At 48.9% G+C, this 26,635-nt stretch overlaps 1 protein-coding gene across 1 annotated transcript in view; it reads left to right on the forward strand.

Annotated features, from left to right (window-relative positions):
• PGM2L1 (phosphoglucomutase 2 like 1) overlaps positions 1 to 26,635 on the forward strand; it is a 153,005-nt gene that overhangs the window by 103,596 nt on the left and 22,774 nt on the right. The window contains exon 7 of the mRNA XM_040339842.1: positions 5,531 to 5,720. Coding sequence (XP_040195776.1) covers positions 5,531 to 5,720 — 190 coding nt within the window. The remainder of the gene's footprint in view (positions 1 to 5,530; positions 5,721 to 26,635) is intronic.

Raw genomic sequence — 26,635 nt, forward strand, 5'->3', positions numbered from 1 at the left:
CAGTGGATGCTATGACGGCAGTCCTTGAGGCGTTTGTTGCCAGGGTTGAAGCGGCGAGTGGCCAGAAGGGGGGTAAAAAGCGCCCCCTCCCTACGCCTTCTTCTGGGGATGTCTCTGACATGGAATCAGGCCCTGCTTCTGCGTCTGGCCCAGGTTCCGTCATATCAGATGATGCAGGCTTAGCCCACAGGGACAGTGAGGATGACTTTGCTTCAGGGTCAGCGCATGATAAGGCGTTTGTTGGAGCTCTTATCACTGCAGTGCGGGATACTCAGAAACTTGAGGATTCGGCGGAGGCATCAGACATGCCGGTCCCTTTTGGGTTCTGCAAGCCACCCCGCACCGCAAAAGTGTTTCCTTGTGTTCCATATCTGGACAAACTGTTGTACAAGGAATGGGATCGGCCGCAGAAAGTTTTTGCTGTTCCAAAATACTTTGCGGTCCGTTACCCTTTTGAGGAGGACTTTTTAAAGAAGTGGGTTTCTCCTCCGTCAGTGGACCCCCCTGTGTCCAGACTGAAGAAGGCTACCACGTTACCTGTGGAAGGGGCTCCCGCTTTTAAGGACCCCGCAGATTGGAGAACTGAGGCTGTGGCCCGCTCCATGTTCACAGTAGTGGGGTCGGCGGTTAGACCGGTATTGGCCGGAGCTCTGGTGTCACAGACAATTACCGAATGGGCAAAGTCCTTGCTGCAGGAGCTGGAGGCGCAGAATGCTCCTGAGACCTGTGTGGACCTGGCCGACCAGTTGGTGCAGGCCCTATAGTTTACCTGTGAGTCGGCCCTGGACACGCTACCCTTGCTCTCCAGGGCCTCCGCGGTGGTGCTACGCCGCCTTGTGTGGCTGAAGTGTTGGTCTGCGGACCAGTCTTCTAAAAAGGCCTTGGTGGACTTACCCTTTAAGGGTGAACGGCTTTTTGGGGCGTCCCTGGATGACCTCATAAAAGATGCCACAGGCGGTAAGAGCACTCTGCTCCCGCAATCTGGAAAAGGTAAGGAGCCTCGCCGTAAGCAAGGGCCCTCCTTTACTACCCCCAAGCGTTTTTTTCGCCCGCCAAGTGCGGCAGGAAAAAGTTTTCAGGGTGCTAAGGCGCCCGCTAAAGGGCAAAAGCGCACCTGGTACCGCAAGCCTGAGGACAAGCCTGCCTCTGCATGAAGGTCTGCCCCCGCCCGCATCTCGGGTGGGGGGCCGGCTTCGCGAATTCGCGGCTCTGTGGAGGTCTCTTCTTTCCGTTGGGTTTGCGAAGTAGTTTCCTCGGGGTACAAGAGAGTTTCTCTCTTGTCCGCCAAAACAGATTTTTTTCCCTCCAACCTCCGACTTCCTCCGGATCGCCGGAAGGATCTGTCAGGGGCTGTCCAGGATCTGCTGGTCAGGGGAGTGATGGTACCGGTTCCCTCAACGGAACGGTTTCAGGGGTTTTACTCCAATCTGTTTGTAGTCCCCAAGAAGGAAGGGGTTCGTCCAGTCCTGGACCTCAAGGCCCTCAATTGTTTTGTCAAAGTGCAAAAATTCAGGATGGAGTCGATTCGCTCAGTAGTGGCAGCGCTCCATCAGGGGGATTTCCTAGCATCCTTGGATATCAAGGACGCGTACCTGCATATCCTCATATGTGCAAAACACCAGAGATTTATGCATTTTGCGGTCGGAGAGGACCACTTTCAATTTGTGGCCCTCCCGTTCGGCCTGGCCTCGGCACCACGGGTTTTTACCAAGGTGCTCGCTCCTAATCTGGCCCTGCTGAGGCAACGCAGGATCGCTATCGTGGGATACCTGGACGACCTTCTTCTGAGAGCTTCTTCAAGCTCAGAATTAGAAGAGGATGTGTCTATCACCTGTCAGACCCTCCGAGAATTCGGTTGGCTACTGAATACCCAGAAGTCAGTACTGGTACCGTCTCAGCGGCTGGAGTACCTGGGGTTAGTCCTGGACTCCTCGGAGGCGAGGGTTTTCCTCCCAACGGAAAAACTACAGACACTGCAGTCTGTGGTGCAGTGGTTGGCGACCCAGAAGTGGGCGTCACTTCGCTTTTGCATGAGAGTGCTGGGTCTGATGGTGGCCTCTTTCGAGGCAGTTCCGTATGCCCAATTTCACACTTGAGTGTTGCAAAAAGAGATTCTGTCACGTTGGGACAAGCTTCCTTCGTCTCTGGACTACCAGATTCGGGTGAGTCGACTGGTCAGGTCCTCCTTAGTGTGATGGCTGATATCTCCGGTACTTCAGACCGGGAAATCGTTTCTGCCGTGCCATTGGACAGTGGTCACGACGGATGCCAGCCTCTCCGGCTGGGGGGGTGTCTGGGGTGTCCAGTCAGCCCAGGGGCGCTGGACTCAGGAGGAGTCCCGCCTAGCAATCGATGTACTGGAGCTCCGAGCGATCAAGTTGTGTCTCTCCAAGTGGTCTCTGGGTCTGCAGGACCGACCGGTCAGGATCCAGTCCGACAACGCCACGACCGAGGCGTACGTCAATCATCAGGGGGGCACGCGAAGCTCGGCTGCAGCGACGGAAGTCGCGCACATCCACCTGTGGGCCGAAAGGTACGTTCCGGCTCTGTCGACCGTGTACATTCCGGGGGTGCGGAACTGGCAAGCCGACTACCTAAGTCGCCAAACGCTAGACCAAGGAGAATGGTCGCTACACCCGGATGTGTTTCAGAATATGTGTCTGAAATGGGGCACTCCAGACGTGGATCTTCTGGCGTCCCGTCTCAATCGGAAGGTGTCATGGTTCGTGGCCAGGTCAAGAGACCCGTGGGCGGATGCGTCAGCCGCGTTGGTGGCACCATGGGGTCACTATCGCCTAATCTACGCCTTCCCTCCTCCTGAAGCTTCTTCCTCACCTGCTGCGCAGAGTGGAAGCCGAGGGGAGCTCCGGATTGGCTGCGTCGTCCCTGGTACGCGGACCTGGTGCGTCTGGTGGCAGACGTCCCTTGGCGTCTACCCCTGAGAGAAGATCTTCTGTCGCAGGGTCCTATTTTTCACCCTGCTTTACAGTCGCTGGCTTTAACGGTGTGGCTGTTGAGAGCCAGGTGCTGAAGGACCGAGGCCTGTCGGGCTCGGTGATCTCTACCATGCTATGAGCACAGAAGTCTACTTCACGAAAGATTTACCATCGTACGTGGAAGGCCTACATCTCTCTATGTGTGAAGAGATGAAATGGCACCCCCGTACATACGTGATGTCCCGGATTCTGCTGTTCTTACAGCGTGGAATGGATCAGGCTCTCGCCTTGAGTACGGTTAAGTCAGATTTCGGCTCTAGCTGTCTACTTTCAGCGACCCTTGGCAGCGCACTCCCTGGTGCGTACGTTTGTGCAGGGGGTTCGGCATGTGGCCCCTCCTGTGCGTCCTCCACTGCCTCCATGGGACTTGAATTTAGTCCTTTCGGTGCTTCAAGAGGCTCCGTTTGAGGACATTCGGAAGATTCCTCTGTTGACTCTGTCCCATAAGGTGGTTTTTCTGGTGGCAATTACCTCGGTCAGACGGGTATCTGAACTGACGGCCTTGTCTTGCAAGGCTCCTTACTTGGTCATCCATAAGGATAAGGTGGTGCTGCGGCCGCAGCCGTCATTCCTTCCAAAGGTTGTTTCGGCTTTTCACATTAATGAGGACATTGTCTTGCCATCCTTATGTCCTCGGCCGAAAAACCCGAAGGAGGCCACTTTGCATTGCTTGGACGTGGTTCGGGCCCTACGGGTGCACTTGTCTGCTACGGCTCCGTTTCGGAAGTTTGACTCACTGTTCGTGTCGATGACTGGTCCTAAGAAGGGTCTGGCGGTCTCGTCGGCCACCATTTCTAGGTGGATCAGACAGGTCGTGCTCCAGGCCTATGCCCTAAAGGGGCGGGCGCCTCCCTTCTAGGTTACGGCGCATTCGACCAGGGCGATTGGTGCCTCTTAGGCTTTCCGCCATCAAGCGTCTGTTTTACAGGTGTGTAAGGCAGCGACCTGGTCGTCAATCCACACCTTCTCAAAGTTTTACAAGGTGGATGTGAGTGCATCTTCGGATGCCTCCTTTGGCCGGAAAGGTTTTTGCAGGCGGCAGTTTAATGTTGATGTTCCTCCGTTGAGGAACTCTGGTTTGTTTGGGGTGAAGCTTGGTTTGTTGTATTTTTTTTCCCACTCCTCGAAATTTTTTACACTGCTTGGGGACGTCCCTAAGGTCAATGCTGCTGTGTCCGTCCATGAATGGAAGAGAAAATTGGATTTTTGTACTCACCGTAAAATCTATTTCTCTGAGTTCATGGACGGACACAGCACCCTCCCCTTCTTTGTTTGTACTGCTTGTTTACGAACTGGAGCTGCATGATGCAGAGAGTGGGATGTACCCGGGGGACCCGCCCCCTGGGAGGTGCTGTACTGAGAGAAGTGTTTTAACACTTGAAGTGCTGTTTTTTCTGCCTAGTCTCTCCTGAAAGGAAGGATATATAACCCTAAGGTCAATGCTGCTGTGTCCGTCCATGAACTCAGTGAAATGGATTTTACGGTGAGTACAAAAATACTATTTTTTTTTTCTATCTGTCCCTGAAACGTCCCTTACCCGACATCCTTTTGGTCTAAAAATCCCAAGATTATAGCTGCCCCGCCTCTCCAGTACCTTCTCAGTGTGTGTGTGTGTGTGTGTGTGTGTGTGTATGAGTACTGTGTGGCCCCATAAGCTCCTATTGCCCCGAGGTGGGCCCCATAAGCTCCTATTGCCCCGGGGTGGGCCCCATAAGCTCCTATTGCCCCGGGGTGGGCCCCATAAGCTCCTATTGCCCCGGGGTGGGCCCCATAAGCTCCTATTGCCCCGGGGTGGGCCCCATAAGCTCCTATTGCCCCGGGGTGGGCCCCATAAGCTCCTATTGCCCCGGGGTGGGCCCCATAAGCTCCTATTGCCCCGGGGTGGGCCCCATAAGCTCCTATTGCCCCGGGGTGGGCCCCATAAGCTCCTATTGCCCCGGGGTGGGCCCCATAAGCTCCTATTGCCCCGGGGTGGGCCCCATAAGCTCCTATGCCTGTGAAAGCGGGGAGAAGAGGTGAGAGCTGCTGTGGATGGGCACAGTTCTGGATCGAGATCCGACTCAAGTAAGTCAGATTTGGTGACGCCACTACTGTTCTGCTCAAAGTTCTCCTTGCTGAAGACATGAAGAATCAAAGCCCTGCCTCTGCCATGATGGCCACCTCCATAAAGAGAGACAACGCAGAACAAGGTTTGATAAGCTAGTAATGGGGAAAAGATCAGCTGCAGGGTCCTCATTAGGGGCCAATGCTTTCTCCATATGTAGCTAGCTGTTTGTTTATTTTTGTTAATAATACAAAGAAATATTGGTTTTCAGATCGATCGGCATGTGCACAATGCTGCCCTTGGTTTGATGAATCTCTGTATATTGATTAGATTGTTGTGGGTCCAATCAGCCAGCTGCAGTATGCATATGGTAGATCGATTGTCTTCTCTATCAGGGGTCAGAGGGGATTCAGATTTCTGATCGCTTTTGTTTTGCCTGGTTTTTAGATGTTCCCTTTAGCTAATCTAGTCTTATGTATTTCTCTTCCAGGGAGATGAACCAGAAGACCCCAATGAAGTTTGTTCACACCTCATTTCACGGGGTCGGCCACGACTACGTCCAGTCAGCGTTCAAAGTGTTCGGCTTTAACCCCCCCATTCCCGTCCCGGAGCAGAAGGACCCCGACCCCAATTTTTCATCGGTGAAATGTCCGAACCCCGAGGAAGGAGAATGTGTCCTGGTAAATGAGGGGGGGTCTGTGATTAGATTACATAGAGGGTGGTTTATATTACAGCTCAGGCTGTACACAGTAAGGCAAGGCAGTATACACAGACAGGTTGTGGTGAGAAGGGATTAAAGGAATAAAAAAAACATCCAATCGAATCCATAAAACAACAAAAGTATATGACGCACAATAGAAATGTTATTTACATGCTCTGCCGAGGCCCTAGAGAATAGAATGGTGGGTGTTTTTTTTATGTTACACAGTATTTTTGCAGTGTGTTTTTTTTAAATGCATTTAAAAACAAAAAAGATGCACTTTAGGCCCCTTTTCACACTGCTGTGATTTTTCTGTGATTTTAGGGAATAGCTGTGTAAACTTGAGGTCTATGGACCATTTTGGTAGTGGTGTGGGTTTTTTTTTTTTTTTTTGGCTGGGCAGTGGTGTTGTGTGGCGGGGGGGGTAAGCTCACTTGCTGGTTGCTGCCTTGCTTACCAGTGCCCATCAATGCTGACCACTAAACTCGCCTACACTGACCTTCCTGGACTGACCTTCCTGGACTGACCTTCCTGGACTGACCTACCTACACTGACCTTCCTGGACTGACCTACCTACACTGACCTACACCGACACTGACCTACCTACACTGACCTTCCTGGAATGACCTACCTACACTGACCTACACCGACACTGACCTGGGCGGACTGACCATTCGGGCAACTGTCCGAGGGCCCTGAGGTGGGGGGGGGGGGGCGGGCTCAGTCTGCCCCTGGAGGTGCCCAGCATCTAAACATGCAGAATTGAGAAGACTACTATACCCCTTGAGGAAGCAGTAAACAAATCCTTGGCGGCGGTTGATGCAGCTATGAGTCGGTCGCACAGATATGAATGGTACTCATTGGAAATCATGGGGTATGACTTGTCATGTGACTTTGCAGTCCCAAGTCACACAAGTGTGGAAGGGGCCTTTAATGGATTTTAGTGCAAACCCAATATAATGCCCAGTTATTTGGTAAAATATAAAAGATGATATTATGCCAACATGTCAGGATTTAAAATTGTGTACACCTGTGGAATGGCACCCAACTACAATACCTAGTACTTCTAAAGCTTCCATAAGTGACACTTTAAAAATACAGTCTACTAGTTAAAAAGTTACACAGGAGATCTGAAGTACTCTCCCTCATGTGTGGTGAGATCATGGTTTACATATGTGCATGGGACTTGCGTATGCATTTGTGCGTGAGCATGAGTGGATGGGGACACTTTAACGTGTTTTTTTTTTTGTTTTTTTTTACCACTGTCCCTTTATTTCTTTTTTTGTCAACTTTATTGATATCACAAGGGATGAACAACATGCACTTTATTAGCAATAAGCATAACAGGTCCTCTTTATGGAGTGATGTGAGGTCTTTTAGACCTCGGATGTTTCCTCTGGCCTCCAGAGCATCAGATCAATTTGAGATCGGGTTGTTCAGATGCTTGTACAAAGCCGGGAACGACTTGTAAACATCAAACCTGGAAAATGAGGAAATCCTTGTCGCTTTCAGTTTCTGATCTCCACAGGGAGGGAGGGAAGAATGACGTCCGTTCCTCTCAGATGCCGCCAGTCGCAGTGGTTTCGGGAAAGACGGCGGTGGTGACGGGTGGGTGGGACACGACTCCCCTTTCTGCCGCCTGTAGAAGTGATTGAGTTGGTGTATTGCCACACAAATCACTTCTACATGAAAGCACATCGGCTGCTGAAAGTTTTTTTATTCCTAGGATAATGTTCACTTGCAGCTGCAATCATCATCCCTGTATCACCACTTAAACCTGGGGATGTCGTATGATATGTGCCAATACCCTCAGAATAGAAAAGATGTTCTAGTAGAAGTAATTAATACCGGTAGTTGCGGTTTGGCTCTGTGAAAATGGTAAAGTAGTATATGGTTCTTTTTTCTGGAGTATTAACCCCCCCCCCCCCAACAATTGAGCAAGTTATGTCATTATTATCTATATCAGTGGTCTCCAAACTGCGGTCCGGGGGCCGAATGCGGCCCTTTGCTCACCTTTTATCTGGCCCTTGGAAAACTTTTCCTTCCACTGATACGAGACATTATTCCTCCCACTGACACCAATGATGGGTCACCATTCCTCCCACTGACACCAATGATGGGTCACCATTCCTCCCCCTGACACCAATGAGAGGTCACCATTCCTCCCCCTGACACCAATGATGGGTCACCATTCCTCCCCCTGACACCAATGACGGGTCACCATTCCTCCCACTGACACCAATGACGGGTCACCATTCCTCCCACTGACACCAATGACGGGTCACCATTCCTCCCACTGACACCAATGACGGGTCACCATTCCTCCCACTGACACCAATGACGGGTCACCATTCCTCCCACTGACACCAATGACGGGTCACCATTCCTCCCACTGACACCAATGACGGGTCACCATTCCTCCCACTGACACCAATGACGGGTCACCATTCCTGGTTCCAATGATTGGCAGTATTCCTCCCATGGACACCAAAGATGCATTGTTTATTCCCCCGGACGCAAGGACAATTTCTACTCCCAATGACCACAGTCCTGCCCCCCTAAAGTCTGAGGGACAGTAAACTGCCCCTTTGTTTAGAAAGTTTGGCGACCCCTGATCTATATGATGTGTGACACATCAAAGCCTATAGCAGTGATGGTGAACTTTTGCACCCCAGATATTTTGGAACTACATTTCCTATGATGCTCTTGCACTCTGCAGTGTAGGTGAGCAACATCTGGGGTGCCAAGGTTCACCATCACTGGACTATAGTATCCCAGATCAGGACTGTTCCAGAAGGAAAAATTATGTGTTAAGCCTCTTGCACACAATCAGACTTCCATCGGACAAATCCGTGGATTTTTGTCTGAAGGGTGTTGGCCTTTGAACTTATTCTACATATAGGGCCAGATTCACGTAGGGAGCGCGTATTTGTGAGCGGGCGTAACGTATCCTTTTTACGCTACGCCTCCGCAAGTTTGACAGGCAAGTGCTGTATTCACAAAGCAAAGTTGCGGCGGCGTAGCGTAAATAGGCCGGCGTATGCCAGCCTAATTCAAATATGGAACGTGGGCGTGTTTTATGGTAATGTATTGTGACCCCACGTAAATGACGCTTTTTACGAACGGCGCATGTGCCGTCCGTGAAAGTATCCCTGTGTGCATGCTCCAAATTAACCCACAAAAAGCCAATGCTTTCGACGTGAACGTAAATGACGCCCAGCCCTATTTGCGAACGGCTTACGCAAACGACGTAATCAACAGAAAATTTGACGCTGGCCCGACGTCCATACTTAACATTGGCTGCGCCTCATATAGCAGGGGTAACTTTACGCCGGGAAAAGCCTAACGTAAACGGCGTATCTGTACTGCGACGGCCGGGCGTACGTTCGTGAATAGGCGTATCTAGCTGATTTACATATTCTAGGCGTAAATCGGCGTACACGCCCCTAGCGGCCAGCGTAAATATGCAGTTAAGATACGACGGCGTAGGAGACTTACGCTGGTCGTATCTTAGAGAAATTCTGGCGTATCTGATTCTTTGAATCAGGCGCCAAGATACGACGCCTCACACTCAGAGATACGATGGCGTATCTCCTACGTGAATCTGGGCCATAGACGGCAGAACTTTTTCAGCCAACATACACAAAACTACGTGTTTTTTTCTGCTCTTTAGCTTCACCCTTTGGGCAACTTCCGCTAATATTGTCTGATGGTTGGCATCGGTTCGGAGCATGCGTGTTTGTACTTTGGATTTTAGTCCGACAGAGTTATGTACACACGATCGGATAATCCGACGGAACGCATTCATTGTCGGACAATTTGAGAGCATGACCATCCAACATTCGTTGTCGGAAATTCCGACAACAATTGTCCTATGGAGCGTACAGACAGTTGGATTATCTGACAAAACACGTCAGTCGCACAATTGTTGGCAGACTATACGATCGTGTGTACGGACATTAAGAGAAGTCAGGCGTGTGGATGGAGAACAGGAGTATGGTAATAATCTATTTGTGTGTAACCAAACCAGATTTATGTACTTTATTATGATGAGAACTGTGCAGAAGGTGCCATCTAGTGGCTATACAGTGTATAAAAAAAAAAAAATATGAACAGAACCAATACAATTTCTTTATCGTACATCACGGGACACAGAGCAGCATAGCCATTACATATGGGTTATATAGTGTACCTTCAGGTGATGGACACTGGCACTCTCCGACAGGAAGTTCCCTCCCTATATAACCCCCACCCATAGTGGGAGTACCTCAGTTTTTTCGCCAGTGTCTTAGGTGTTGGTGCACGTTGAGGCTGTGCCTGTAGTAGTCCTTGGGACCAGGGCCAGCTGACCGGATCCGTCCAAGGTGCTTCATAGCCAAAGTGGACGGTACCCGGGCCCCAATTCGTGGATGGGGTTTTGCCTATAATGCCTCTCCTTGGAGGGCTGGACCCTGGGTTCCAGGTCTGGTTTCTATACCTAGAGAATACCTGTTGCCAGTGGTGCTGTATAGGTCCAGGTGTGTGGTGTTCTTTTAAGACCCCGGTCCCTGAAGGTCTATAACCATACCCACGGTGAAGGGGGAAGATTGGGCCTCTTGCAGAGCAATACCCTGCGGGGTGGAAAGGTAAGCAGGGGGCCTACGGAACTTGGTTTGTCAGTAGGCTTCTTACAGGGGATTCTTGGGCAGCCTATTTATGCCTCTGTGCATGGGCAAAGGAGAACCACAAAGTTTTTAAACGGGATGGCTCAAAGCACCCAGGTATAGTTTCCCCTGGCTGGGCTAGTAGGCTGCTGCTGCCTCTGTCACAAGGAGTGCCTTTTTTGGGCAGGGTGTTCCACAGAGAGGGTACCATACCATTAGGGAGACAGTTGAAAGCTTCCTTTTTACCTGTGTCTGCTGCTCCAGCGTTTCAGGAGTCATGGGATTCCATTCCTGATGCTCCTCTCCACATGGCTTCCTGCTTCCCCTGGCGGCGTCTGACGCGCGCGCGCGTGCGCTTTACTTATTTGTGCGCGTGCATGCGTGCGCGCGGCGACGCCGCGGGGAGGGGCGGGTGACTCCGGACGGCTCCTCCTCCCTGCATACAGGGAGGATAAATCCTGAAGGGCTGACAAGGCTTAGCTGGATAATCAGTCAGTGTCAGTTCAGTGAGGGAGTAGGACGCTTCCCGACGAGTCTGCTCTCTCCAGGGACCAGACAGATAGCCAGCTAGACACTGCAGACAGGCAGGCTCCTACAATCTTTGCTGCATGAATCAACTTGCAGCCCATAGGACCGGCTCCTTCCTTCCCTGCGTGGGCCCCTCTCTTCAGGTAAGACCCTGTCTTTCAGGGCCATCTTTCCACCCCCAGGAATCGCTAGTGACCGTCCTTTTCAGGACAGCCACTCCAGCGATCCAAATTGCGGCTCTCTTAGAGCCGCATGCACCCCAATCAGTCACCCATAATCACCCCGGCCACCCGCCGCGCATAGCAGCGCTTTTTTCTGGCGATCTGCGGCTCTTTCCCGCATCCGCGCCAGACCAGGCCTTATTCGCGGCCGCCGCAATTAGGAAAGACCGCGGCTTCAGCCGCGGCCTAGCGGTGCGCCGCAAAAAGGAGCACTGACAGCCTGGAAATTTTCCTGGAATTGTCAGGGATCATCCCCCTATCCCTGGAGGATCCCATCCTCCCCTGGATTAACAACCAGCTCATACCCACCAAGCCAAACAGCCCCCAAACCTGAGGCCTGTGGCCCGGTCGGCGGCCATCTTGGTACTCCTCAGCTACAGTGACACCCTTCTTCCCCCCCTTCCCCCCATTCCAAACAGTACTTGATCCAGGGTTTCGTCCGATCGCCTTTCAGGGATCAGGAAGGAATTTCTTTCCCTGCGGCAGCAAATTGGCTTAGCACTGCCAGGGTTTTTTTGCCTTCCTCTGGACCAAGGCCAAGCGAGAGGATTCAGCGAATCTTCCCTCTATTGCAATTAATCCCCCCCCCGGTGACTGGCAACAATGGTTAAACTGCGATACTCTGCAGAAACGATTTGGGGTCTGAGACAATTCGCAACAGTATTACCAGCCGTCACCAAAAAGGCCTTAAAAATAGACCAACTTTTGAGATTCGATCAACGATCGACCATCAAAAATTTCAACCATTTAACCCAGCTCAAGCACATATCATGTGCTTTGATCAACACAAGATCGGCAGTAAAACACCGATCAGAAATCCACGATTTCTTACTACAAAACGATCTAGACTGCCTCTTTATCACAGAAAGCTGGCTTTCAGACGACTGCAACACCATTCTTGGAGAATTGGTGCCAGAAAATTATCGAATTATAACGGAAAACAGAATAGGGCAAAGAGGAGGAGGCCTGGCGGTGATCCATAAGTTTCATATTGCAATCACTAAGCCGGTCCTTCAAAATCCTCTTCCATTTATGGAAACCCTTACTCTTCAACTTCAAACTTCCCCCCAGGAGACTGTTCACATTCTCCTCTGCTATAGGCCACCTGGGCCAAAATCACAGCTTCTACCATCATTAACGGAGTTCATATCCACTTATACCCTTAACAGCAAACATCTTTTGCTGCTCGGGGACTTCAATCTGTGGGCCAACTCCTCACAGGATCCCATTGCGGATGCCTGCATCGATCACCTGGAAGGATTAGGACTACAGCAACTTATATGCGGTCCCACGCATGCTTCAGGTCACACACTCGACCTAATTTTCAGACAAAATCTGAAAATAAACATTTTGGGAAATGAACCTTTGCCATGGACAGACCACCATGCAATTAGTTTCATAATTTCCAAAATTCCACCAGTTATAAAAGCACCCAAGCCGGTGACAATACACTGGGCTAGATCTCAGAAGAAGCTCCATTCAGAACTCTTCAAATCTACCTTGGGAAACCGAATCGAAACTATTCATCCTCAGTTGACAGCCTCAGATACACTGGATGCCATAAATGCAGCTCTGCTACAATCAGCTGACTTAGTAGCACCGAAACGCAAAGTCCGCATCCGGAAAAAAAAGTCTGGCTGGTTCAACAACCAGCTGTCCCTACTGAAGCAAGAGCGCAGAAGGGCGGAAGCCGCCTGGAAAAGAAGCCCTTCAGAAGATCACCTCATCATCTACAGGGCAATAACAACACAATATCATAAAGAAATCTTCAAAGCAAAGAAACATCATTTTTCTATGACGATTAACAGCGCCATGAACCGCCCCCGAGAACTATTCAAGATGGTCACCCAGACCATGAATCCGGGATGTCTTGAAGTCCCCAATTTAGACACCCAAGAGTTCTGTAATGAACTATCGAATTTCTTCATCGACAAAATCGAAAGAATCCGGGTAAGTATTCTGCAAAATAATACCACCCTCAGCCCCCTCTTCAATCAACTACAAAACACCAACAGAAACCTTCTACAATCAACTAAGTTCACTCTGGAACCCATCTCCATCGATACCACCAAAAATATCATTGGTGCGTTGCGGAACAGCACAGCACCCAATGACATCATTCCCACCAAGCTGCTGAAGGAATGCGCCGACATTCTGGCGCCTCCCATCACACAGCTTATAAATCAGTCATTTAAGGAAGGCATAGTGCCATCCCTGCTGAAAGAGGGCACAATCCAGCCCATCCTGAAAAAACCTAACTTGGATCCCAAGGACCCAACTCACCGCCGCCCCATAACAGGCCTAAATATTCTCTCCAAGATAATGGAGAAAATAGTGGTACAACAGCTGCAACAGCATCTGGATACCCACAATCTACTCGATCCATTTCAATCAGGTTTCCATCCCGGACACGGGACAGAAACGGCCTTACTCAAAATATGGGACGATGCCCTCGAGGCCGCAGACGAGGGAGAATCCTGTCTCCTGGTTCTGCTGGACCTAAGCGCAGCCTTTGACACAGTAGACCACAAAATGTTACTGATGCGACTGGCCGAGGTAGCCAGAATCGCAGAAGGTGATTTACCATGGTTTTCCTCCTTTCTTGAAAACCGTTCACAAACAGTGAAACTGGGATCTTTCACGTCGGAAAAACGCACGGTGCCATGTGGAGTCCCCCAAGGATCCCCCCTGTCACCGGTACTGTTCAACATCTATCTTCGCCCTCTCTTTGATATTATCAGTAGCCAAGAACTACTTTATCACTCTTATGCAGACGATACGCAATTGTATTTTCGCATCTGCAACAAAAAGGATCATCATCTCAGTTTAGAGAAATGTCTCTCTTCGATAGAAAACTGGATGACTAAGAGTTATCTTAAACTCAACAGTTCCAAAACAGAACTTCTTATGTTTCACGCCAGCCGCAAGAGTCAACTGGCAACAACCTGGACACCGCCGCCCATTCTGGGCCAAAGCATCACCCCTAGCTCCAAAGTCAAAAGTCTAGGAGTCATTTTTGACACCTTCATGACAATGGATGCACAAATAGGGTCAGTAGTCAGCGGATCGCACCATTTGTTGCGCCTACTACGCAGACTCATTCCATTTATTCCCAAAGAAGACGTAGCAGTCGTGGTGGGAACAATCGTGAATTCCAGACTGGACTATGCAAATGCCCTTTACCTCGGGCTCCCAAAGTACCAAATCGCTCGTCTGCAAGTCGTACAGAATACGGCCGCCAGACTGGTGACTGGGAAAAAAAAATGGGAATCAATCTCACCTTCACTGAGAACCCTTCACTGGTTGCCAGAAAAAGACAGAATTGCATTTAAAGCACTCTGCCTGACACATAAGTGCATCCATGGGAAGGCGCCGCAATATCTTTGCGACAAGATAGAACCTCACAATTCTAATCGCGTTCTGCGATCCAGCGACCAAAATCTGGTCAAGGTGCCAAAAACCAAATACAAGTCCAAAGGAGAAAGAAGGTTTGCTTTTCAAGGTCCGAGACTATGGAACGCTTTACCAACCAGCGTTCGGTTGGAGGAAAACCACCTGACTTTCAGAAGACGGATTAAAACTCTGCTCTTTTGATGTCATGAGACACGAAACATCAAGCGCCCAGAGGCGATTCAGTTCGCATGTGCCGCGCTATATAAGTTTTTCATTCATTCATTCATTCAGTCTGTGAAGGCTGTGGAGGGACACGGAGCAGCGATGCTGGCTACAGCATAGGAAGGTTTGACAAAGCTTTCTGGCACAGTGACACCCGGTGGCAGTTGTTGGAAGTACACCTTACTAAAAGAGCCTCTGGCTTAAAGTTTGCATTCAAAGCCTGTGTACTAAGCAGCGCCTTGAACACTTAGGGGTGCTCACCTAGCCCAGCATTAGGGGGTCAATACCAGACTGGTAGTTGAGGCCCTTGGGGCTCAGTATTGATTTTCCTTTTTTATAGGTTATGGGAGGTTTGGAGTCTCTCTAACATTACCCTACCCTATTGTTTCACATTTATTTGATTATATGTGTATTTCCTCCAGCTATTACAGTCAGTTGTATACTAGCGGAGTGCCTCAGAATTTGTATATTATGGCTCCTAAGGGTGCAGGTAGCGCTAAGAACGCTAAGACCGTTAAAAAACCAAAGGGTTCTCCATCAGGCTCTGAGGATATCCAAAATCCAGCGGCCCCTACTGCTCCGGAGTGCCCGGAGGTTGTTGTCCTAGGTGAGCCATCAGGGTTGCTAGGTGCTACGGCTGGCCCTACTCAACCAGCTCCTTCCTATGTGACGGAAGAGATGTTAGCCTCCACCTTGGGTGGATTGGAAAGGAGGATGGCCGCTCTAATTACGGCATCTTTGTCAGGGAAGAAGCGGGTTAGATCCCCATCTCCCAGGTCTGAGTCTCTGGAGGAGGATATCCTCTCCGCTGACGAATTGGAAGATCCAGGAGACCAGACTCAGGATCTCCTTGACCATTTAGGTTCTGAGGATTCTACAATAGAGGAACCTTTTTCAGCTTCTCACGCAGAAAGACTGTGGGTTCAGTCCCTAACGGATATGGTGCGGTTGGCTTTTAAGATACCTGTGCCTCAGCCTCTGGCCTCCGCGGTATCCTCATTGGGCTCCCTGAAAGCGCCCCAAGCCAATTTGGTATTCCCGGTACATCCTTTGTTAAAGGACCTGATATTTCAGGACTGGGCTAAGCCAGACAGGATTTTTCTGCCTCCCAAAAGGTTCGCAGTCATGTACCCCTTAGAGGAAGAGTTTTCGAGGAAATGGGCTGTCCCTACTGTGGACGCGGCCATCTCATGTGTCAATAAGTCTTTAACGTGTCCAGTAGACAATACCCACATGTTTAAAGACCCTGTGGATAAAAGGCTTGAGACCTTATTGAAGGCATCCTTTGCCACAGCGGAGGCAGTGGTCCAGCCGGCTGTAGCCGCCATTGGCGTCTGCCAGGCTTTAAAGGACCAAGCAAAGCAGGCCCTAAAGGACCTCCCAGCCCAACAAGCTCAGGAGCTGGCTGACCTACCTAGGGCCTTATGTTTCGCGGTAGACGCAATCAAGGATTCGATCCAACAAGCTTCTCGCTTATCCCTATTTTTGGTTGATATGAGGAGATTGCTTTGGTTGAAAAACTGGTCTGCAGAAACCCCCTGCAAGAAACTCCTTACTGGATTCTCCTTTCAGGGAGAAAGATTGTTTGGAGAAGATCTTGACAAATATATACAAAAGATCTCTAGTGGTAAGAGCACCCTCTTGCCGGTTAAGAAAAGGTTCCGGGGTCCCTCTTTTAAGCGTCCAACCTCTCCAGTCCCAGGGCCCTCATTCTCTAGGCAGTATCGACGGCCTCCTGGACGCGCAGCTGCAAACAGGCCACAGGGGCAAGCTGCAGGGAACAAGAGACCATGGAACCGTAAGCCGGTTAAGGCTGCCCCTAAGGCAGCCTTGTGAAGGGGCGCCCCCACTCTCTCGGGTGGGGGGAAGACTCCGGTTCTTCTCGGAGCTGTGGGGGGCCAAAGTTACCGACCAATGGGTTCTGTCCTCAGTGACTCAGGGGTACAAGCTGGAGTTTCGGGAGTTCCCCCCTCCTCACTTTCAAGCGTCAAGACTTCCAGGCGACCCTCAAAAGCAGGCATCACTTCTGTCCGCCCTAGAGCGACTCCTATCTCAAGGAGTGATTATGGAAGTACCAGCAGGGGAGCAAGGACAAGGGTTTTACTCAAACCTCTTCATTGTCCCGAAGCCAAACGGCGACGTCAGGCCTATACTGGACCTAAAGTCATTAAACCGCTTTTTAAGAGTCCGGTCCTTTCGAATGGAGTCCATTCGCTCGGTGGTGGCCGCCCTTCAAGGAAGGGAGTTCTTGGCCTCCATCGATATAAAGGACGCGTACCTGCACGTTCCGATTTTCCCAGGCCATTACAGGTTTCTGCGTTTTGCCCTAAACTATCGGCATTATCAGTTCGTGGCCCTTCCGTTCGGACTAGCCACGGCCCCTCGGGTTTTTACGAAAATCCTGGCCCCCGTGTTAGCCATCCTAAGGGAACAGGGCATTCTGGTCATGGCCTACTTAGACGATCTTCTGGTAGTCGACCACTCAGCGGCCGGCTTAAATCGGGCAGTGTTGCTAGTAGTAAACTGCCTAGAGTCCCTGGGTTGGGTTCTAAACCGGGACAAATCGGCCTTACAGCCCACAAGAAGGTTGGAGTATCTAGGTCTAATTTTAGATACAAGACGACAACGGATCTTCCTGCCCCAGTCCAGAGTAGACTCGATAAGGGAGTTAATCCAGGTAGTCCTAAGCAGCACAAGGCCATCTATACGCCTCTGCATGCGCCTGTTGGGAAAGCTAGTGGCCACCTTCGAGGCAGTGCCCTATGCCCAGATCCATTCTCGGAGGCTACAGAGAGCAATTCTCACGGCCTGGGACAAAAGACTCCAGGCCTTGGATCTTCCCATTTCTCTTCCCTATGCGGTAAGGCAGAGTCTGTGTTGGTGGCTAGTCAAAACAAATTTCTGAAAGGAAGATCGGTCAGTCCCCCCTCATGGAGGATAGTAACCACGGATGCCAGCCTATCGGGCTGGGGTGCAGTCCTAGACGATTTAACCCTACAGGGGAAATGGTCAAGGGCAGAATCAGCCCTACCCATAAATGTCTTAGAGATCCGAGCAGCTCGGTTGGCTCTTTTGGGCTGGACGGAGATTCTGCAGGGCCCCCCAGTAAGGGTACAATCCGACAATGCCACTGCCGTGGCTTATATAAACCACCAGGGCGGCACCAGGAGTCAGGCAGCCCAGAGGGAGGTAGATCGTATCTTTTCATGGGCAGAAGCCCATGTCCCCTGCATCTCGGCTATCTTTATCCCCGGGGTGGACAATTGGCAAGCGGACTTCCTCAGCCGCCAACAGATGTCCCCAGGGGAGTGGTCCCTCCACCCCGAAGTGTTCCAGGACATCTGCCGGAAGTGGGGTACTCCGCAGGTGGACGTTATGGCGTCCAGATTCAATGCCAAAGTAGCAAAGTTTGTCTCTCGAACGAGGGATCCATTGGCCTGCGGGACGGATGCCTTGGTGTGCCCTTGGCATCAGTTTGCGCTAATCTATGCCTTCCCTCCAATACGGATGCTACCCCGCAAGCCAGCGATTCTAGTGGCCCCAGCGTGGCCCCGAAGACCTTGGTACTCCTTGATAAAAAGGATGACGGTAGAGGAGCCTTGGGTCCTCCCTCTACGTCCGGACCTCCTCTCACAAGGGCCATTCTACCATCCTGCCTTACAGGCCCTAAATTTAACGGCCTGGCGGCTGAGTCCCTGATTCTCAGAAACAGAGGCCTTTCAGGGCAGGTCGTTTCCACCCTTATAAGCGCAAGAAAACCAGTTTCCAGGTTAATATACTATAGGGTGTGGAAGGCATATATTACCTGGTGTGAGACCAGGAAATGGGATCCCCGCAAATATACCATTGGGAGAATCCTGGAGTTTTTACAGTTGGGAGTGGAAAAAGGTTTGGCGGTCAGCACAATCAAGGGGCAGGTGTCTGCCTTGTCGGTCTTCTTCCAGAGACCTTTGGCTGCCCATTCTTTAATGAAATCCTTTTTACAAGGTGTTATTAGGGTGAATCCCCCGATTAAAGCTCCCCTGTATCCTTGGGATCTAAATTTGGTTCTATCGGCCTTGCAAAGGCAGCCCTTTGAGCCCTTGTCCGCGATCCCTTTGGTCCTTTTGACTAGGAAACTAGTGTTTCTGGTGGCCATGGCATCCGCCAGAAGAGTGTCTGAGTTGGCAGCCTTGTCATGTAAGGCACCTTATTTATTACTGCATAAGGACAGGGTCGTTTTGCGGCCGCTTCCGTCCTTCCTGCCTAAGGTGGTGTCTAATTTTCACCTTAATCAAGATGTGATTCTTCCATCATTTTTTCCAAAGCCTTCTTCTAAGGAAGAGAGATTACTACATTCCTTGGATGTAGTTAGAGCTGTAAAGAGTTACTTGGAAGCTACAGCCCAGATTCGTAAGACGGACGTCTTATTCATTCTGCCAGAAGGGCCAGGCAGCGTCTAAAGCCACTATTTCTAAGTGGATTGGGCAGACAATTATACAGGCCTATGGCCTGAAGGGGAAGAGTCCACCCTTATCGGTTAAGGCTCATTCCACTAGAGCTGTGAGCGCCTCTTGGGCAGCGTATCACCAGGTCTCTATGGCTCAGGTCTGCAGGGCAGCGACCTGGTCGTCTGTCCACACATTTGCAAAGTTTTATCCAATGGACGTTAGGAGGAACGCTGATTCAGCTTTTGGGCAGGCAGTCTTCCAGGCCGCAATTTAACCTCCTCCTGTCCGGTGGCACCTCCTGTTTGGTTTTTTCTGGTTGTCTCCCTCCCCTCATGGAGCATTGCTTGGGGACATCCCATATGTAATGGCTATGCTGCTCTGTGTCCCATGATGTACGATAAAGAAAAAGGGATTTTTATTAACAGCTTACCTGTAAAATCCTTTTCTTGTAGTACATCACGGGACACAGAGCTCCCACCCCTCTTATGGGGAATTTTGGGAGGCATATTGCTTGCTACAAAACTGAGGTACTCCCACTATGGGTGGGGGTTATATAGGGAGGGAACTTCCTGTCGGAGAGTGCCAGTGTCCATCACCTGAAGGTACACTATATAACCCATATGTAATGGCTATGCTGCTCTGTGTCCCGTGATGTACTACAAGAAAAGGATTTTACAGGTAAGCTGTTATTAAAAATCCCTTTTTTTCCTATACTTTCTTATTATTATTTAAGGTACTTGTATATCGCTGTCAATTTACACAGTGTTTACATATATATTGTACATTCACATCAGTCCCTACCCTCAAGGAGCTTGCAATCTAAGGTCCCTAACGCATATACATACATACATACAAGGGCCAATTTACATAGAAGCCAATTAACCTACTAGCATGTCTTTGGAGTGTGGGAGGAAACCGGAGTACCCGGAGGAAACCCACGCAGACGCAGGGAGAACATGCAAACTCCAGGCAGGTAGTGTCGTGGTCAGGATTCGAACCAGCGGCCCTTTTTACTGCTAGATGAGAGTGCTACTCACTACACCACTTTCCCGCCCATACTCAAACAATTTAGTGTAATCCAGAGCACCAATAGACTTACCCCGTTCAGCTCTTTGGGCGTACTATGTACGCCCAAAGAGTGAACCTTTGATCACAAGCTGATGCTGCCTGTGCAGGTTTTGTATAGTCAGTAAGGATGAGTTCCAGCGTGTTGGCATAGTACACGTGCAGAGTCCGCCAAGAAGTCTGCACGGCGCTGCGCTAATCACAGCCAGGAAGACATTTCCCGATCTCTGCAGCCGAGCATCGGGACAATGTCTCCCTGGCTGTGATTAGCACAGCGCCGTGCAGACTTCCTGGCGGGCTCTGTACGTGTACTATGCCAACACGCTGGAGCTCATCCCTAATAGTCAGAAATTGGCTTCAAAGTGAAAGCTGACTACTTTCTCTCAGCCCACCACGCAGTGCCCCGCCTTCCTCCTGTGTTTTCCAGTTTTGTCCAGTGCTTACTGATGTCCAGGAACACATCCGCCGGCAGGGGGAGAGAGACTGCAGTGATACCGAGGCAAATCCATCCCTTCCGTTTTTTTTTTATTTTTTATTCTGTCGTATGAGAATTTTTGTAACTTTAGTAATTTCTCCATATTCTATATGTGACTAGCATGCAAAAAAAAAGACGATCTGTCATCCGATTTTTGTATCGTGTGTACGGACCATTAGGCTTAATGAGGAAGAAGTAAACTAGGGCTGCAACTAACGATTATTTTCATAATCGATTAGTTGGCCGATTTATTGTTTCGATTAATCGATTAATTGGATAATAGCCTTAAAAGAAAAAAAAATCGAATTTTTAATTTTTTTTGGGCCAATTTGTTGGGCATATTACATAACCCAAATTACCGCAAAAACACATGACATGCTTTTCTGCAGCTTCTCCATTGAAGTATATTGAACCAAAAAAAACAAAATAGCATTGTTTTGCATTAAAAAGTCCTCGCCCTTTCCAAATACGCAGCAGCCGAAAAAAATTAAATAAAAAATCATGGATGTGAACGTGTCCCATAGGAAAACATGTAAATGATCTGTAGTGTGTTTCTGCAAAAAGCACCAAAAAACAGAGGTGTGACCCCGGCCTAAGATGTTCAGTAACATAATGGGGTTAAAAAAACAAAAATAGGTACAAAAAGAGCAAATAATCGCTACTGTAAGGGGTTCATTTTTTTTACTGTGGGACAGTGAAAGTAATATTTACAGTAGCGATTTGCTTTTTTGTACTATAAAGGGCAATTTTTTTTTTTTAACCCCATTATGTTACTGGCCGATTAATCGATTATAAAAATTGTAATCGATTAATTTCATAATCGATTAATTGTCGATTAATCGATTAGTTGTTTCGGCCCTAAAGTAAACCCGCTTTTCGAAAGGAAAAAAAACACCACCTGCAAGACAAAAACATAATGAGCTTGTATGCATAGCATACAAGCTCATTATGTAATACTCACTCCAGCGGCCGACATCTCTCCCAGGGGTTACTTCCGGGAATCGTGGCTCCGGCGCTGTGATTGGCCGGAGCCGCAATGCCGTCACTCCCGCGTGGGAGCTGCCAGTCATGGCACGGCCTTCATTAGGAATGGCATGATCGCCGTTGCTAAAATGTGCCTGCGCCGTAGACATCGACGTCTGCCACTTTTTGTAAATATCTCCTAAACCGTGTTGGTTTGGGAGATATTTCTTGCACCTATAGGTAAGCCTTAATCTAGGTGTACCTGTAGGTTAAAGTGATTGTAAAGGGTTTACAACTACTTTAATGTTCATGGGATGTTTTAAAATCTCCCCTGAACGACTTAAAGTGGAAGTTCACCCTTAAAAAAAATTCTGACATCACATGGAGTCGCGCCATCCTACCGACAGAATGCCGGTGGTTGTTTTTTTTTTTTCAGCACATACCTCGTTATCACGATTTTCACCCCCACGGGACTGGGCGTTCCCAAGCACTGCCTGTGATTGACAGGCTTCCGAACGGCGCATACTGCGCGTCACAGGTTGCCGACAGAACCCGAACGTCGGTGCGCAGGCGCCGTATAGACCCGCACCGACGTTCGGGTTTTTTTCAGCAACCTGTGACGTGCAGTATGCGCCGTTCGGAAGCCTGTCAATCACAGGCAGTGGAAAAAACTTTTTCAAAGAAATAACATTTCTAACAGCAAAAACACTGCGCAGAAACAATGAAAATGTAAATGCTGCCAAGTACCAAAAATTGCAAATACAAATTAAAGAACAAGTGAAAAGGGGAATAGGTACAGAGCAAAAACTGATAGTGATTGATAGTGATACCCACGCTGTGAACTGAGGTGTATATATATAAAACACAGACAATATATATATAAAGGATTACATATATAAATGAAAAATGTCCAATGATGTAAAAAAGGAAAAGTTCATAATAAAAAAAAAAAAACATGTGAATAAGTGCAATCCATACACATATGGTGGTGAATGGTGTGGGAAATCCAAAAAGTGAATACAAAATCCAATGTGAATCGCCGATATAATATTCAAGATGTGACATCTAAAATAATCCAAACGATCTATCCACCAAAACAAAACACCCAAGTGATGAGGTATTGTAGTCTGCTTACCGAAGTTACTGACCACTACAGCGGTCAATATGGGCACAGGATATTTTTATAGTCTCCCAACGAGACTGAAAAGTGTCCGGTTCCTAGATCCTAGGTAGTACCATCAAACTGTGTCTCAGGATGGAGAAAAGAAATGGAATCCCCATAGCGTGATACTGTTTAACCAGCGGTATTTAATAAAAAGTAATGCACTTACATTTGAGCTGATATAACATGCACATAAAAGTATAGCATCCGCCTATACGAACGGCTGATCTCGGAATTCTCCAATCCCCGAAGACGTTATCCTGTGACGAAACGCGTAGGCGTGGCTTGCGTCCCGACGCCATCTCGTCTCACATAGTAAGCAGGGACAGCGGGAGAATTCGAGGAGAAGACTCCGAGATCAGCCGTTCGTATAGGCGGATGCTATACTTTTATGTGCATGTTATATCAGCTCAAATGTAAGTGCATTACTTTTTATTAAATACCGCTGGTTAAACAGTATCACGCTATGGGGATTCCATTTCTTTTCTCCATCCTGAGACACAGTTTGATGGTACTACCTAGGATCTAGGAACCGGACACTTTTCAGTCTCGTTGGGAGACTATAAAAATATCCTGTGCCCATATTGACCGCTGTAGTGGTCAGTAACTTCGGTAAGCAGACTACAATACCTCATCACTTGGGTGTTTTGTTTTGGTGGATAGATCGTTTGGATTATTTTAGATGTCACATCTTGAATATTATATCGGCGATTCACATTGGATTTTGTATTCACTTTTTGGATTTCCCACACCATTCACCACCATATGTGTATGGATTGCACTTATTCACATGTTTTTTTTTTTTTATTATGAACTTTTCCTTTTTTACATCATTGGACATTTTTCATTTATATATGTAATCCTTTATATATATATTGTCTGTGTTTTATATATATACACCTCAGTTCACAGCGTGGGTATCACTATCAATCACTATCAGTTTTTGCGCTGTACCTATTCCCTTTCACTTAATCACAGGCAGTGCTTGGGAACGCCCAGTCCCGTGGGGGTGAAAATCGTGATAACGAGGTATGTGCTGAAAAAAAAAAAAAAAAAACACCGGCATTCTGTCGGTAGGATGGCGCGACTCCATGTGATGTCAGAATCTTTTTTTAAGGATGAACCTCCTCTTTAACTTGACAGATAGTCAAACGTTTAAAAACTTCAGTTTTGCCGCGTTTACATGGCGCGTTTGCATCTTTTAGAAGCGCATGCTTTTTTTCCCCTAAATAGTCAAAAATGTATCTCCATTAAAAAAGGCTGTAAAAGAAACGAGGATAAACGTGAGTTTTACCGCGTTTACAAGCTGTTAGAGGCCTTTGGCGTTTCAAATTTCTCTGAAAATCCATGCTGAACACATTTTTATTTTTGCTTTTCAAAAAAAAGCTTCTAAACTCAACTGCCTGGAAAGGACTATAAACATCCCTGTGTACTGATAAGAGAGATCAGGGGCAGCTGAAAAAAATAAACGCCCAACTGCGCCTAAACCTTCGTTTACCAGCAGCAGTGTACATGAGTAAGGAGTAAAAACATGATCTACCGTATTTTCCGGCGTATAAGACGACTTTTTAACCCCTTAAAATCTTCTTAAAAGTCGGGGGTCGTCTTATATGCCGGTATCCTAACATCCCTTACCTTATCCTAAGACGTGCAGAATCGCGGCCGTCCATTTTTCAAAAGCCGCGCCTCCTACTTCTTCTGTTCCGTGATAGGCGTAACACTCGGCTTCCCAGGAGGCACTGTGTTTAGTGTCCGCCTATCACGGAGGCCCTCTCATCCTCCTCCTAAGGGATAAGGTAAGGGATCGTCAAGACACAGTCAGGCATGTCATAAGGGCACAGTTAGTCTGGCATGTAATGGGGCACAGTTAGTCTGGCATGTAATGGGGCACAGTGAGTCTGGCATGTAATGGCACACAGTGAGTCTGGCATGTAATGGCACACAGTGAGTCTGGCATGTAATGGGGTACAGTGAGTCTGGCATGTAATGGGGCACAGTGAGTCTGGCATGTAATGGGGCACAGTGAGTCTGGCATGTAATGGGGCACAGTGAGTCTGGCATGTAATGGGGCACAGTGAGTCTGGCATGTTATGGGGCACAGTGAGTCTGGCATGTAGTGACACAGTCTGGCATGTAATGGTGGCACCGTGAGGTGAGGCATGACTATTAGGAAGGGGGTAGTCTTTTACGGCGAGTATATCCCAAAACCAACATTTTAGCTGGAACATTAGGGGGTCGTCTTATACGCCGGCAAATACGGTATTTCTCTTATCGTCCATGGACGGACACAGCTCCTTAAATCTTGACAAGTGGGTTATGTTCCCTGTTTACAGGAGAGGACTAGGCAGAAACATGTTAAATAGTTAAATACATGTTACATTAACAGAGTTGAACAGCCCCGCCCAGGGGGCGGTCCCTCCAGACATAACCCTCCTCACTGCAGCTTGCAGCCTCAGTTTCGTTCTGCCTAGCAAAGGAGAAGGACGTATGGCTCCCTTTGGGCCCAGCGCCCTGAGGAGAAATTTTATTTTATTTTACTTTACTTTTTCTTGAAGAATCTTCTTTCAACTGTTGGCTGAGAGACAGGCTGGATATTATAGATCCTTGTAGTCTACTCAGTCCGACCAGCAAGCGTGGGCACACCTTTGCAAAGAGGCTTGGTCTGCCACGCCATACCCCATGACTCCTGGGGTGGCCGGTGAGCTTTGCTCCGAGGTCCACATATGACTGAGCTGTGGTGTTGCCTCAATCACAGTGGACCGGGCCGACAGCTACCTCCATTGCGGTTGTAGGTCTGTCAGGAATGCGTCAGCGAGTCCTCGCTCGGACGGGTAAGTACAGTCCCTCCTGCTTCGGTGGGTTGGTACGGCTGGGCATTCCTGGGGTTCGGGGGTCCCTTCCCCTTACTTCCCTGCTCCTTTCCCTTGCTGCATTGCTAACATTGCCGCTGTCAGGGGGGAGGGGGCCTTCCTGAGGGGACTGTGTTATCTGGCCTGTGTTTTTTCTTTTTTGTATTGGGCTTTCCTGTGAGGTAAAAAGCCCTGTGATGAGCACAGATGTTTATGATTATACTTCAGCAGACGCTGACTGATTGGTGACACCTGTAATGGTTTTGCTTTTTATGCTGTATCTGTGACTTGTCCTTAAATAAAACAGCCCTAGGAGGCTTTTCCTGTTTAAACACAGGTCCCTGCAAAAGTTACCTCACGGTTCTTTTCCTCTCACAGACAGCACTGGGCAGTCTCCTCCTGAGGGAGTCCCCTGGTTACCCCTGGTCAGCGCAGCAAGTGGGTGAGAGGCCCTGAATAGGGCTCTAGGAGCTTTTGTCTATTTGTATGGACAGGTGTGCATATTATAATACACATTATATGTAAATATTGGAGTCAGTATCTGGGTCCTTCCCCACATGCTAGTGGTGGCAGCAGGTGTTGGCACCTGTGATTCCCACAGAGTTTTTATTGTTAGTCCTGGACACAGTTTGTGCCAGGGTGGGGGTGGACTGCGGGCGGGCGGTAAAAGAGTGCCCCCTTCCCCCGTTATCCCCTGGGGAATGCTCTGTTATGGAGCCATGGACTAGGTACCTAGTTAAAAAAAAAAAAAAAAAAAAAAGGCAGAATAAGGCATTTATGGGTGCGCTTTTTACTGCTGCAAGGGACTCTCCTAAGCTGCATAGTGCAGCTGGGTTTCCGCTGAGGGCTCGGTCTTTTTTTGGATCACACATCAGACCGCTGTGTAGGTTTTTCCTTCTGTGCCCTTCTTTGATAATTTCTGAGATGCGGAATGAGAAAAGCCA

The sequence above is a fragment of the Rana temporaria genome, chromosome 2 (assembly GCF_905171775.1).
Source record: "Rana temporaria chromosome 2, aRanTem1.1, whole genome shotgun sequence".
In the NCBI taxonomy this organism is placed as follows: Eukaryota; Metazoa; Chordata; class Amphibia; order Anura; family Ranidae; genus Rana; species Rana temporaria.